The sequence below is a fragment of the Heterodontus francisci genome, chromosome 15 (assembly GCF_036365525.1).
Source record: "Heterodontus francisci isolate sHetFra1 chromosome 15, sHetFra1.hap1, whole genome shotgun sequence".
NCBI classification, from domain to species: Eukaryota; Metazoa; Chordata; class Chondrichthyes; order Heterodontiformes; family Heterodontidae; genus Heterodontus; species Heterodontus francisci.
The window spans coordinates 31911649-31927212 of record NC_090385.1 but is presented as its reverse complement, the minus strand read 5'-3'; the positions used below and the strand labels follow the sequence as shown (position 1 = coordinate 31927212).

Genomic DNA, 15564 nt, shown 5'->3' with positions numbered 1-15564 from the left:
GAGGGCCACGGGCATAGGGTGTCCACCAAAGCACATTGGCTGCAGGTCATCATTCAGCAGTGCACAGAGATATGTCACCGCCTCTCTGGACATTCACAGTCGCCTCTAACACTGACGCTCCCACATCTGCAGGTATGTCATGCAGGGCCTGTAGACTCACTGTTTTCTCTGACCTCGAGTGTGCCTTGGTGGCTGCTACTGCTCGGTTCTGGGAGCTTCCACATGGGCTGCGCCTGACACTTGGTTCCGCCTCCAGTGGATATGGCTCCTCACGGCATGTGGATCAATAAAGACCGGGTGGAACAGCCCTATCTCTATGCTGGAGGTCAACCTGGTTCCTTCAGTAGGTCAATGACACCTATCAGGGCTGAGAGTGATGTGAATTGGTGCTTCAGCTGTGTTTTAGCATCAACTATATGGTATGGAATGACATTGCCCGTCTTAGCTTTAAATAAGAGTGGGGAAGCATGGCCACAGTCATATTATTGCAGTTGCCTCTATTGGCCCACCAGCAACATGACCTTAGACCGGCTACCATTTGTGACCCCCATCCCACATAAAGGAGTCATGGACAGCCATTTTTGCCCCCTCTCCCAAACATTCATGCACGCAGAGTGGCCCCCTTCACGGAACAAGGGTACAGGGTCGCTCCCTTCAAAACTACTGAGCTGAGACCCCTTCACATCACACAGCCACCCACCTTCACAGGCTCTGACGACTGACGCCTTTGTGCCATCGGTTTTTCACGATGTGAAAATGAAGGTACATGAGTGCCGCATGTCCCGCTGAAGATCGTGAACTGATGGCTGAATCGCAGCGGCATGCATAATAATGTATTCAAATCGGGTGCTGTTGCTGAGCGGCGGGGGTGGGGGAGAGGGCCACCATGGAGCCTCGCCCTGCCAGAACAATCGGGCTGGGCCCTCCCAGCATCGAGCTCTGTGGCGGGCCACTGCTGCAACCATCTTCTGCCCCCAAACCACACCCCACCCCCCCCACACCCCCGGCCCCGGCCCCGCCACGGAGCCCAACATTGGTAAAATTCAGCAAATAGAGTCAGAGTAATTTACGACACAGAAGGAGGCCATTCAGCCCATCGAATTAAACTACCCATTTTATTAGTGTTTGACAATTATTACAGGTACAAAATAACAACCATGCTTACTAACATAACAACAGTCACTGCAGTTCAAATGTAATTCACTGCACCAAGTAACTGAGACCTTACTATGATGTGATAAGGTGTCATATAAGTACAAGAATTCCTTGCCTTCTATTCCCTTAGAAGTACCATGTGACAAAATAGTGCTGTGACGTAAAATATATGGATTTCTTTTCTCAATGAATAAAATGCAAAAGCTGCATGAAAAAAACAAAGAAAAGGTATAAAAGGTAAACGAAAACAAAGTGTAAAGCAGGAAATAAAGTACATCAAACTAGACACGAAGTAAAGTAAGAAGAAGAGAACTAAAAGATAAAAGACACTGACAAACCAAGAGAGTTACTGTAGGAAGTGAAGTTTCTGCTGTGCAATCATATCATAGAGGGTTAGAATGTTAGATTTAGATGAGGAAAGATGGGAAGAAGCTTAAGTGGAGCATAAAAGCCAACATGGACTGGTAGGGCCAAATCTGTGCCATATGCCCTACGTAATATTATGTATATTCAGCAACTTCTTGTCATACTTTGATATTTAAGCTATGGATCTGTGTTTTGGAAGAAAAAAACACAAGAAAAATCACACAGAAGAGCTTGGGAGGTATATTTAAACCCTTTGGGTCTTAAATGAAAGCATCCAAATTTTACTGCAGTGTATTTAATAGTAGCAGCTCGCATTGCTGCTGTTTGAGCTCTGACAGTAAATGGGCTCCCTCTGGCAGTAGCTGACGTAGCTGCCTTCCGCTGTTTTACACTATAAAGGATCTGGAGGCTGAGAAACAGCCCAGCACCACCTAAACTCAGCTCAGATTTCATTGAACTGTGCAGTCAGATAGGAAACAACCAAGCAACTTTTTAACAATGCTCCTATCCCTCAGTGGAATTGGCTTTGTGGTGGAGTTATGATGAAGCATTTGGGAGTTTTAAGAGCTGTGGGAAATTGAAAGTTTCATAAAGTGAGAAACTCAAGATCTGAGACAGAAAAAGACACAGCACCTGCCTCTTGGGATCCTTTTTAAGTGCATAATCTGCACTGCACTGAAATTTCAGTAGGAATCTTATTGGAATTGCACATAGAACAGATCCAGGATAGGAATATCCTTTTCAGCTGGAATGAAAATGTACCCTGGATTTTTCACAGCAGCAGTTTTTTGTATCCAATGGGGATTCATTTTGATCCAAGGTAAGAAAGTAAGGAAAGATTAGAGCTCTGTTTATTAATCACATATTAACGTGGAATCCCTAGTACTTACTTGTTTACTTTATCTTATTGCTTTCACTGCAGAACAGTAAGTTTGTATCGCTATGTAAGCACTTCCCAGCCTCTCGCCTGAAGTGTTGAATTTTTCAGACATATGCATCTTGGCATTCTTTCAGTGGTGAGGGCATTTGGGAAATAGTAAACAATTAAAGTCATAATACATGTGTTTGTTTAAATACAAATAACAGCTTGATTTAAAGGTCCCGTGTGCTTTCTGCCTCTACCAACCTTCAGCCCAACTAAGCTTTTTGTCCCAAAAGTTGGTTTCTGTTAACCCTTAACCTACTAAGCAAGCAGGGCACTAATGTGGTTAACAAAGCAAATGTTGTGACTGACATGCTAATGATTTTGCATTGAGACTTTGATAACTTGCTTCCCCATTTTCTCAGCTATCTAAAACTTTTAATTTGGCAAACAAATTTTTTGAGTCTGGGAAGAATAAAGTAACAGGTCCATGTCATGAAGAAAAGCATAACTACTCAATCTATTCCATTGCTTGATTATATCCATCCAGTGCTAAATCGAAGGAGCAAAAGGTAATGCAAGTCATAACAGCAAGTCACACAAGAGCGTGCAGCTTTTCTGTATCGATTTTCAATTAAGTATTTTCAATAGGATGTAAAGCTAATTCTTTACATCAAATATGTTTCGCTTTGTGTCAAAACTATTTGTATGCAAGGAACACTGACTGTACTTGGAAAAGGATTCAAACCCCTAGCCATATACATGATACAGATTGTGACCTTTTCTTTATATTCAGGTGATACAAATTGGGCTATAAATAATAAGGAAAACTGATTATAGGCAATGTGGCAGAGCGGTCTACAAAGTTGTTTAAAAACAGATATAATTAGTGTGAGGAATGCATGGATAATTAGATAAATTTATTAGGAGATAGAAAGGAAATTTGAAATAAAAGCAGAGAATGTGCGAAGTACACAGTAAATCCATTGAGATTAATGTTTCAGGTAAAAACCCTTTGCTGAGACCAACATCAATCGGAGAGACTGAAGTGTCTATTCTGATAGATCAGCTATGCATTTCCAACTTTTTTCTGATTTTATTGTCTATATTATTTATAACAATACTTGCATTTACTTAATATCATGTTGAAAAACAATAAAGGGTTATATACAGAGTTGTTTCTGGAGTTCAGTGACTATTGTGTGGTTAAGTGCTGAAGCCATTCTGCACCTGCAACATGTCTCAAATAACATCGTACTAATGCTTCATGTGTTTTTGGTGGTATTTATTGGGGGAGAAATGTTGGATAAAACTCTAGGAAAACTCTCTACTTTCTTTAAGCATTGCGATGGAATCTTTAACATGTTCCCAAATCACTTGCGTAGGCAGGTATATCCTTGGTTTATCACCTCATCCAAAGCCCAGGTTATATACTTGCTTCTACAGGGTTTGGATATGAGTATTTTAACAGCATTTTTTTTCTTCAATTTAGATCTATAAAAAATTATGAACCATTTGAATTTGAGCCAGTGTAAAATTAAATATGTTAATACTGTATAGTATTCCCTCCGCAATGATAGTCATCATTAGGAGGTCCCAGTCCCAAACGTCTGTTACCTTACCTAATTGAATGTCTAAGACTGTTGACGGTTTGTTCTCTTAGGCTTGAGGTTATGCTGTGGACCAATAACATATGCATTTGTCTCAAATTCCTCTTTCCACTGCTTTCACATGAGCTTCAACCTTTTTTAACTAAATGGGTAACACCTCCACTAAAATAATGGACAATAGAATTTCAGACCAATGTTAAGTGTATGTATGTCACTATTCTACAACATAATTACTAGGTCATCATTTTGAAAGTTTTCATGAATTACATCATTTGACAAAAAATGTTTCATCTCTGTGCTCTGTGATGCAGTGCAACTAGAATAAACAATGCAAATAAAATCACTTTTATTTCATGCCAGATGCCTTTCTGGAATAAGTTAATGTGAATTCTGTAGACCGACAGCAGGATCTTGTGCTGCATAACTTCACTAACAAGTCCGTTCTGAATGTAAGATTAAATATAACTCATTTCCATTCCACCTTTATTCCACCACCCTATTCTTTGATGACTCTTGCTGAGCCAAGGCACCAAGAGAAACTCATTTTAAGGGGTAACTGTCATATGTTTCGATAGGCGTAGGCTCAATTTCTGGACTCTTCAGGAACTGCTTGTGCCCTAAATGAAGTGACCACGGATGAAATTTTAAACTGGCAAACAGCAGAATTCCTATTAAGTAAACTATTGACAGATTCTGATGAACATTATTGGCTTTGCAAGTTTTTAAATTAATGAAGATAGCATATTGAGCAATATAATTATGTCAACATGCAACAAAATGGCATGGTTGAAAATACCCATATTTAATCTGCTAAATCCTCTTGCAAAACTTTCCACATCCTGGTGGAATTTTCTCTTACTGGACTCCAGTAGCTGTGTAATCACACTCCCACCTAGAATTTTCTGTTAATTTGCAAACTCTACACTAATCAGGTGCCACTCTAAAGAGTATAGTTAGTGATCCTGTGCTCCCAACAGGCAGCCACGCTTGAAGTGGGGATGGGTTTGAGAATTGGAGCTATATTGTAGTAACCTAACCATGGTTTGTGACTCCTTCAAGCATAGCTCCCACTTTGGAGCATGGAGTGCTAAACTTATCCAAAAGTGTTATTTGCGTCCTGGAGTTTTTGTGTTAATTCCCTTTGGGAAATAAAATCAAAACTTATCAAAATGTTCTGCTGAAATAACTGAAAACACTATCTTTAGTTACCTGATAACATTGCGGAAAGCTCCCTGCAGTTTGCAGTAAATAAAATACTGTTTCAGCTTTCTAATTACCTCAATAGCTTCAAAATTCACAAACTACATTTGGCTTTGAGAAAAAGAAAGACTGAAAGAAAGAAAAACATTGAACAAATTGATAATTTCCTCTCAGTACATAGTCACTGCACATTCTGTCCAATTGCTTTTTAAACATCATGAACCAAAGCACTCCTGCTTATATCCAGACAATGCCCATACAGGCATGCACACCAGGGAAGGAACAGGTCTACTTAGCTATGATTTCTACCCTCCGCCCTTTGGTTCAATAGCTGCTGACACTTATTATTCAGGCTCGCACATAATGAGTGTCATGTTGGTGATGCATCAGAGGTTGCTAATGCCTGTTGAACCACATCATAGCATAAATAATAATTTTATAGCATGAACAGCTAGAAGAGGACCAGTAACTGGAGAGATGAAAAGACAAACAATGTTTAAATTACATAGCAAAATTCATCCATAACTAGTAGCAATGAAATCTGAAGGTACATGCATGTTTTAACCAGCTTCCAGTCCTTTTCTAAATAGTACAAAACATGCTGGAGTGTTCATTAGTGCTGACATTGGTGAGACATTTATAGTATGTGTGTGTGCCCTTTTGAGTTTCCATAGAGGCAGTAGCTTTTGAAAGTAAAAATCTACCAGGCCCCTATTCATTTACAGCATAGATACTGATTCCACTTGCCCTTTTCTATTTGCCATGTTGCTGTCTATAAAGGTTAATCTCAGTCTGCCCACTTTTCCAGCCTTCTGTAAACAGTTTTAATTTAAATGTGTCATAAAATGTGACCACTCTCTGGAAAAGCTACTTATAAATGGCATTACTAGTGGTAAGAGAATGTGCCAGACCACTTCCAGCATCTGGGCAAGAGAAGTGAGCCAGATAAATGACCCGTGTAGATAGTACTTAACAACATTTTGAGAGTCTAACTACAGAAGGAGTTCTTAAGTTTGTGCTAAAAGTATCTGACACTCCTTAGGTCAAAAGGGGGCATCATTTTCTGTTGATGGGATTAAGTTTTCAAATAGTCCCAACAGACTGATGTCCAAGCTCATAAAACTATTGCAGAATGACTCTGGTTTAAAGAAATTCCAAAATAAACACTCTCGGCATGACTCACCATAGTGCTGCAACAATGAATTCCAATAACCTAGTTTGAAAAGAGTAGCAAGGCAACCTGAAAGTTAAAAGTTAACAGAAGTATTGTTTTAGATTCTGTAAGGACTTGTACCTTAACCTAGAATATTGAGTTTTGTTTGAATTCTTCAGAACACACTTTTTGCAGTACGTGCCAGTTAATTGACACCGTGCTAGAGGAAATGAGCATTTAAAGGGCTCAGATATTGATTTATTCCTCATGGTTTCTGTAATGTTTGCTTAGTAAGGACATTTGGAAAAAGGTAACATTTGCCTGACATTGAGGTGTTCCTATTAGGAAGCATCTACCACGGTTTCATGTTTTTTTGAAAAGATTATCTATATACACATATTTTTGTAATTGTTGTACAGTTTGATTGTACAGTGGTCGAGGGAGAATAAATTTGTACTTTGACTGTGTTAGCAAGACTGTGTTTTTACTGGAAGCAACATATGTTTATTTGTGACATATTCCCCATAGCAGAGAGATCAATAATGAGGGAGCATAGATTTAAGTTAATTAGTAGAAGGATTAGGGGAGAGTTGAGGAGAAATCTTTTCACTCAGAGGTTGAGGGGGATCTGGAACACACTGCCTGAAAGGATGGTAGAGGCAAAAACCCTCATCACAATTATAAAGTACTTGGCATGCACTTGAAGTGAGGAGAGGGTCTCAGGCTCCCTTTTTGCCCCTTCTCTGGTTTGACTGCAACAGGGTTTATTCTTTTTTAACAAAGTGGTTGAGCTTACCACCTCAGTGAGTGTTTGCCCCATTCCTCTAATGTGATTGCAAAAGAACCAATCAGACAGGTTTTCTTGAGTTTAAACAAGAAAGAGGTATGTTTATTACACTTAACACTCTAACCCGATTTAAAATACCAAAAATACGCGACACATTCATGCACACATTCACACGAGAGCCGCACACACACAAATAGATTTCAGAGGGAAACAGATTTGGTGGTTGGATTAAAGTCCAGAATAAATGGTATTTAAATACAGTACTGAGTCTAATAGCTCTCAGCTGAAAAATGTAGTCTTGAAGTTCTCGCTGGGCCACATGCACGATGGTTGGCTTGCTTTGCTCAGGGCTCCTGAAGGCAGAAGGATGGTGGTTTCTCTTCCCCTGGTTACTGACTGTAGTGGTCTATAGGCTTGGGGGGGGGGGCAGTTCCCAGTTGCAGCCAGATCTTCTCTTGATGTTTTCTGGGGAGAGAGAGAGAGAATGAGAGCCTGCTTCGTTGATGGCTTTTCAGTTACTGCCTGTTTGCTGTCTGTGTGACAAAGTTTACAGTTTCTTCAGAGCTGAGCAGGCAGTCACATGGCTCTATCAAACGCCTTTGTTTTTAATGAGGTTTCTTCCTGGAATTTTCTCAGAAATTCAAGGTGCTATATGCCTCAAGATGTCCAGTCACATGTGGAGGGGGTTGGCTCTTTCAAAGTCAATGGGTGTAGATAGCCTTGACGACATGTTGATAAAGCCATTCTAGGTAATTCAATCACTGAGAGCAAGCCATTGTTCTAGCTGGGCTTGGTGAGACTTTTTGTCTCCAGTTTAATCTTCTGGTGCTTCAAATTCCAGTTTTTTAAAAGTTAACTTGTAGGATTTTTCCGTTAAAAGTCTAAATAAGGTTTCAACCGATTCAATTAAAATTTCCCATTTGGCATATCGGGTTTTCATGACAAGTGCCATAACCTACAAGGCTACGGACCAAGAATTGGAAAGTGTGATTAAGCTGAATCACTCATTTTTTGTCTGGGCTAAGAGGCCTCCTTCTGTGCCATAATTTTCTATGACTCTATGTTGAAAGTCAATGGAATTTTATCTTGGTTCTTGGAGTTCATTTCAAAAGGGAGTGAAAATTGTTTGGTGGGGGAATGGAAACATATGGGCTGGATTTTGTTATCGCGCTACCAGGAGCGGCAGTGCGTATGCAAAATGTCGGCCATCCCGCCTGTGACATTCGCAGCCGCGCCACCGCAATTGCACGATGGGCGGGCACTAGCATAATAACAGTGGCGTTCTCTCCCAATCACATGTCAGGGGTGGCACTGGTGACACCATTTATGGCATCTCCTGATGTTGGACTGCAAAGTTCAACCCCACCACCTCGTCCTGCCCTCACAGTACCCACTTGCAGAGTTCCACCTGTTCCTGATTGTTATCCCCAGTGAATCCTGGTGGAAAAGGCAGATGTGGACATTGGGTGAGAATGGAATTGGGCTTGTTTGTGATGTCCTCCAAAGTCAAATATTCTGATAAAGCTCACTATCTAAGTCAATAAATGAGGAATGGTAATTTAGGTGCAGTAGTGAATAACTTTTGGCATCTGACGAATTGTATCCAAGTTAGCAGCTGCAAGAGGATGGGAAAAAAAAGAGAAGTCGGGGTAAAAGGAAAACTGGGGGTCAATTCTGGCCTGTAGTATAAATGGGTGTAGTGGCTTGGTATTGGGTGGTAGGGACCTTTAGATTAGAGACCACTCTTAATATCCAAATCCGGATTTTATGACATACATAGGAACGTCATAGCAATTGTGAGGAATGTTCCTCCTGGCCCCACAAAAATACATGGCCCTGCTGGCCCCTACATGGATCCCTTCACCTCCATGCATCAGCCCACCCTCCCCTGAGGCATGGACTGTTAGCTGGCTCTGCATAAGACATGGCCAAGTTCCTACCCTCCCCAGTCATTAAGCTGCGTTGCAGCATCATTTCGGCACTCACAGCTTGCAAGATCTATACAAATGAGGCTCGGCTTCAAAATGGCTCAGGCCTCATGACACGTGGGTGATGAGTGCCCTCTGCATCCTGACCTTTGATTCTGCTCTAGAAGTTAAATATGCCAAGTGTTATTAAAACAGACAAATATGCATGTTTCCTATTTTTATGAAGCCACTGTACAAATGCAAGTTTCTTTACTATTGTTGGTTGTTGAAAAGCTAATAGTGGTTCTCTGTATGGATCACTTTTCTGCACTTAGCACATGTAAAATATTTCTGAAAGATTGAACTTGTACAAGACTTTGCAGCATTTTTTAAAAACACAGATTTTAGCAGGGTAAAGCCTATCAGAAAATGATGTATATTTTGTATTCTGTTAGTTAGAGAGTAGACTTATCTTAAAAGGTTGTTTGAAATGAGATGCTGTGGCAAGGAAAGTAGAAGACATCAAATAAAGTTAAAATAAAATGGTACAATTAGAACTATATAGAATAGTTTGCTGATGGTCTGTCCAGTTAGTACTGGATTGAGTGATTTGTAATGAAGTAACAGCAGGACTGGAAGTGAATTAACAGGACTAAGATCATAATTTACTTAGAAGTGAAACTATTTCTAGTTGATGTTTCCATCTTCAGCACTGGCCAATCACAATGTAATCTGATGGGCAGTCTCATTCCTAATTCAGTCTCAGCTGATTCTGTGGCATGTATCTGAGAGTCCACAAAATGTCAGCATAAGAATACAGAATCATTTTGACTCAACTGGAAGCACTTTCAACTCTGAGTCAGAACAGGCATAATCTAAGCTCATACCCCATTAAAATATTGAGAGAGTATTCATTTTGAGAGATTTTGTCCTTTGGATGAAATGTTAACTGAGATCCTGGTTGCCTGCTCAGGGATGTTCAAAAAAACTACAGGTGGTTTTTTTGAATCTTCAGCCAGGCCTATGTTGTGTTTTTGGGCCGACAGCATTAATGATAGGGTCTTTGTTACAAAGAAGTACAATCATTTATATCATTTGGAAATTACAATTTAATATTCAAGATGTAATAAGCACTACTATCCAGATTGGCAAACGTTATCATAGTGCATTAAGATGTTAAACAGAGTAGAGAACTAGTAGGACTTTGATGTGTTAATACGAGATCAAAAAAAAATTATAGGTGGTAGTGCAATTGATAAGGCCATTATAAGGCAGACAGGATCCTTTGTTTTGTGTCAAGAGGCATAGAATGAAAAATCAAAGAGATAATGTTAAACTTCTAAAAAAAATCTGTTCAAACTGAGTTGGAGTATTGCATGTATTCTTGGCTACTACATAGGAAAGATAGAAAAGCGATGGAAATGTTATAGCATAGATTCAAGAATATTATCACAGAGAAGGGTTATAGCTGGTAGAATCTTGAGTAGTTCGAGCTTCTTTCATGACAGCGCAGAAAATTGAGAAGTGACTTAATAGAGATCTTATAGATGATAAAGGATTATGTTAAGATAAATGTGATAGATTGCTTTATTGGTTGGTGAGACAATAATGAGAAAGGTTAAATTTAAAATAAAACCAGAAAGTGCTGGAAATACTCAGCAGTCAGGCAGCATCTGTGGAGAGAGAAGCGTTTAAGGTTAAATTTAAGTTAATCACAAAAATAATTGAAGGAGAGCTCACAAAATGTTAAACAGAAGATAGTCACAATGTGGAATTTCTGCTACATGCAATTGTTGAAGTAGAGTTTTAGAAGGGCCTATGAAAGGAAATTAGACAGTTTCTTGAAAAAAAGAACAAACAGAAGAGATTAGGTAGTTATATGGAGAAAAACACTAGCATAGATTTAATGGGTTGAATAACCCGTTTCTGTCCAGTGAAATTCTCTGATTGTATGATTCTATGCATTTGGTAATTTTGACTGGGGTGTTGGATAATTTCCCAGAACATTAACAAGTAAAAATGGTAGCCATTAATGACTTTATATTGCCTAGAAATAATTTGCTTCCTTTTTTCTACTTCTGTTCAAACTGGAACATTTTGCAACTCTGTTATATTTCAGAAATGAAGCTCTAATGAAAATATAAAAGATGATGATTATATAAAGGACAAATTGATCATTTTTTAATTCATTCATGGGACGTTGGCATTGCTGGCAAGATGAATATTTATTGCCCATCATTAATTGCCCTTGAGAAGGTGGTGGTGAGCCACCTTCTTGAACTGCTGCAGTCATTGTGGTGAAGACACTCCCTCAGTGTTGTAAGGGAGGAGTTCCAGCAATTTGAAGGAGAAACAATAGATTTCCAAATAAGGATGATGTGTGGCTTGGCGTAATGTTGTTCCCATGAGCCTGCTATTCTTCTAGGCGGCAGAGGTGACTTCGAAGAAACCTTAGTGAGTTACCGCAATGCATCTTGTAGATGGTACACTCTGCAGTCACAGTATGTCGGTGGTGGAGGGAGTGAAGATTTAAGGTGACGGATGGATACCAGTCAAGCAGGTTGCTTTGTCTTGGATGATGTCACTTGGAGCTGCACTCATCCAACAAACTCCTAACTTGTGCCTTCTAGATGGTGGACAGGCTTTGGGGAGTCAGGAGGTGATTCATTCACCACAGAGTATCCAGCCTCTGACCTGCTCTTGTAACCACAGTATTAATGTGGCTGATACCGGTAAGTGTCCGGTTGATGATGTCCCCCAGGATGTTGATCATGGGGGATTCAGCAATGGAAGGCAGTTAGACTCTCTCTTGTTGGGATGGTCATTGCCTGGCACTTGTGTGGCACAAATGTTACTTGCCATTTTTCAACGCAAGCCTGAATGTTGTCCAGGTCTTGCTGCACATGAACGTGGAATGTTTCATTATCTTCATAGCCTTCAACAACTACAACCATCTTCCTTGGTGCTGGGTGTTACCCCAGCTACTGGAGAGTTTTCAACCTGATTCTCATTGACTTCAATTTTACTCGGCTTCTTGATGCCACACTAGCCAAATTCTGCCTTGATATCAAGGGCGGTGATTCTCGCTCACCTCTGGAATGCTGCTCCTTTGTCCATGTTTGGACCAAGGCTGTAATGAAGTCTGGAGTCTATTGGCACTGGCAGAAGCCAAACTGAGCATCAGTGAGCAGGCTATTGGTGAGAAAGTTCCATTTAATAGCACTGTTGATGACATCTTCCATCACTTTGCTGATGATTGAGAGTGAACTGATGGAAGGTAATTGGCCAGATTGGGTTTGTCCTGTTTTTTGTGGACAGGACCTACCTAGACAATTTTTCACATTTCTGTTCATGTGACTATACTGGAACAACTAGGCTAGAGGCGCAGCTAGTTCTGGAGCACAAATCTTCAGCAATACAACCAGGATAATGTTGGGGCCCATAACCTTTGCTGTTTCCAGTGTGATCAGCCATTTCTTGATATCTATGGAGTGAATCAAATTGGCTGAAGACTGGCTTCTGTGATACTGGGACCTCAGGAGGAAACCGAGATAGATCATCCACTTGGCACTTCTGGCTGAGGATGGTTGCCTTCAGCCTTAAATAATTAACTAAATGCCTTAGGATCAAAACTGGTAAATACACTATTCAAACTTTATTCCAAAGTGATAACAAATTACTTCTAACAGTCAAAGAGTGAGTGTGTTTTTTTCTAGGTGTTACATTTTCTACTAATTATTATAGTTAGCCATTTTGGAAGATTTTCTTTATTTGACTGGCACTGTTTTGGAGCTTGAGTGAGTTCATTGTATATTTTGTGATGTAAGCAAGCGACATAGGAAAAGTCATTAAAATGCACGATTAAAATTGAATTCATAAACAAATCAAAATGAAGGGTTAGCTAATAAATGAAAAAGAAAAAAGTTCTATTTTTGACTTTTAGGTTTGAAGCACATTTCAGAAATAAAGTCCTTTGTCGTTCCTTGTGGTGTAATAATATTATTTCAAATCATAATGAGACTAGTTGCTGTGGCATGAAATGAATAGGCTGCAGAGACAGGAAATAGTCTCTGACCAGTCTGCACCAATAGATAAGGGAATTCCGCAAATTATTCCTACTGCTCTCAAGCTGTGACAAAGGATTTCCTCCTTAAGTGTTCAATAGATTACTGGGTCAGAGCTCAACATTTTCTAAGATTTGTAGTAGTTTTGTCTCCAATTTACTTAACCTTTAATTCAGTGTTTACTTAAATTTGTCATAGTTCTTGGTGAAATTCAATAGAAAATGAAAAATATATCTGCACCAAGTGATGTTATGACAAATAATGATTTATTCAGCTTCAAGTTATAATGTAAATTATCCAAACTAAAATAAATAACAATGAATGCCAATGCACTGCACTACATCAAAGAACTGAAGAACTCAAACTAAGAATTCTTATGGGACAAAACTATAGTCCTGTCGTCACCTCCCTGTTTTGAACCAGTAAGTCCAGTTTCTGAGTTGACTGTCTGGTAATTTCTCTAAAGTGTAAACTATACACTCAAAGGGGTTGAAATCGAGCTGTGTGACATTAGTAACAAACATGTTAATGCATTTGTGTGAAATTCCCTTAGCCTGCTGTTTTAACAAAAACGTGAACTAATTTATTTTGAATGTAAGTGTCAACTTGGCTCAGTTAGTGGCACTCGCACATCTGAGTCAGAAAGTAGTGAGTTCATGTTCCACACCACTCTACAACTTGAGCGCCTAATCCAGACTGAACCTTCAGCACATATTTGTAGGTTCTGGATTTTGATAGAAACATTAAAACAAAGCCTGTCTGTTGGGTAGTAACTCCTGTAGCATTGTTTGAAGTGGAACAAGGAGTTCTCCCAGTTTCCTAGCCAAAACTCCTTTGTTAACCACTAAAAGCAAATTCACTGATTAGTCATTACATTTTCTGTTTATGCCTCTCATCCATAGTCCAGTTGAGTGAGACTGCCCTCGACTGGTTCAATTCTTATCTATCCGGTGGAAAATCACCTACAATGGCTTCTTTTCCTGCTCCCACACCATTACTTCTGAAATTCCCCAAGAATCTATCCTTGGTCCTCTCCTATTTCTAATCTACATGCTGCCACTCGACGACATCATCCAGTAACACAATGCTAGTTCCACATCTACGCTGTTGACACTCAGCTCAAGCTCACAGCCACCTTTCTGGAACTCTCCAGTGTCTCTGATTTGTCATGCTGTTTGTCTGACATCCAGTCCTGGATGAGCAGAAATTTCCTCCAACAAAATATTGGGAAGATGGAAGCCATTGTCTTCAGTCCCCGCCACAAAATCCATTCTCCAGGCACTGACTCCATCCCTCTCCCCGCTTGCTGTTTGAGGCTGAATCAGACTGGTCACAAACTTGGTGTCCTATTTGACCTTGATATACCCTTTCAACCACATATGGTTCAGTTGGTAGTGCTCTCCCCTGCAACTCAGAAGGTTATGAGTTTAAGTCCCACTCCAAAAGTCTAAGTGGAAATTTCAATGTCAAAGATGATGTTTTTTTGGATGAGATATTAAACTGAGGCCCCATCTGATCTCTCAGGTGGACATAAAAGATCCCATGGCACTATTTTGAAGAAGAGCATGGAGTTACCCTGTTGTCCTGGCCAATATTTATCCTTCAATCAACATCACAAAACAGATTATCTGGTCTTTATCACATTGCTGTTTGTGGGAGCTTACTGTGTGCACATTGACTGCCTCATTTCCTACATTACAAAAGTGACTACACTTTTAAATATTCATTGGCTGTAAAGTGCTTTGGGATAACCTGTGGTCATGCCAGACACTATACAAATGCAAGTTATTCCTTTCATATCTGCTCCATTGGATTGGGGGAGAGCGAATTTTAGTAAAATAAGGCAGGATCTGGCCAAGGTAGACTGGAAAGAGTTACTTGTCGGGAAATCTACAGAAGAGCAGGATATGGAGAGGTTACAGGCCCAACATGTTCCCTCTAGGGTAATAGGTAGGAGCAACAAGCCCAGAGAACCATGGATGACCAGAACATTCAGGGAACGATGAGAAGGAAAAGAGAGGCTTTTAGCAAATACAAGGAGAGCAAATCAACGGAAGCATTAGTGGAATACAGAAAGTGTAGGATGGAGCTTAAGAAAGCAAATTAGGAGAGCAAAGAGGGGATATGAGAAAGCTCTGGCTGGTAAAAGTAGGGAAATCCCAAGATATTCTATAAGTATATCAATGGGAAGAGGATAACCAGGGAAAGAGTAGGACCCATTAGGGACCAAGGGGGAAATCTGTGGGTGGAGCCAGAGGACATTGGTAGGGTGTTGAACGAATACTTCACATCTGTCTTCACCCAAGAGAATGAGGATGTAGATATGGAACTCGGAGAGAAAGACTGTGAGGTTCTTGAGCAAATTGTCATAGGGAGTGACAAGGTATTGGAGGTTTTGGCAGGCTTAAAAGTGGACAAATCTCCAGGTCCGGACAATTTGTGTCCCAGAATGCTGTGGGA

At 40.0% G+C, this 15564-nt stretch overlaps 1 protein-coding gene across 1 annotated transcript in view; it reads left to right on the top strand.

Moving 5' to 3' along the window:
* The first annotated feature begins 1955 nt into the window (after positions 1 to 1955).
* kdrl (kinase insert domain receptor like) overlaps positions 1956 to 15564 on the top strand; it is a 222310-nt gene continuing 208701 nt past the window's right edge. Inside the window, exon 1 of the mRNA XM_068047355.1 lies at positions 1956 to 2341. Coding sequence (XP_067903456.1) covers positions 2272 to 2341 — 70 coding nt within the window. The 5' untranslated portion in view covers positions 1956 to 2271. The remainder of the gene's footprint in view (positions 2342 to 15564) is intronic.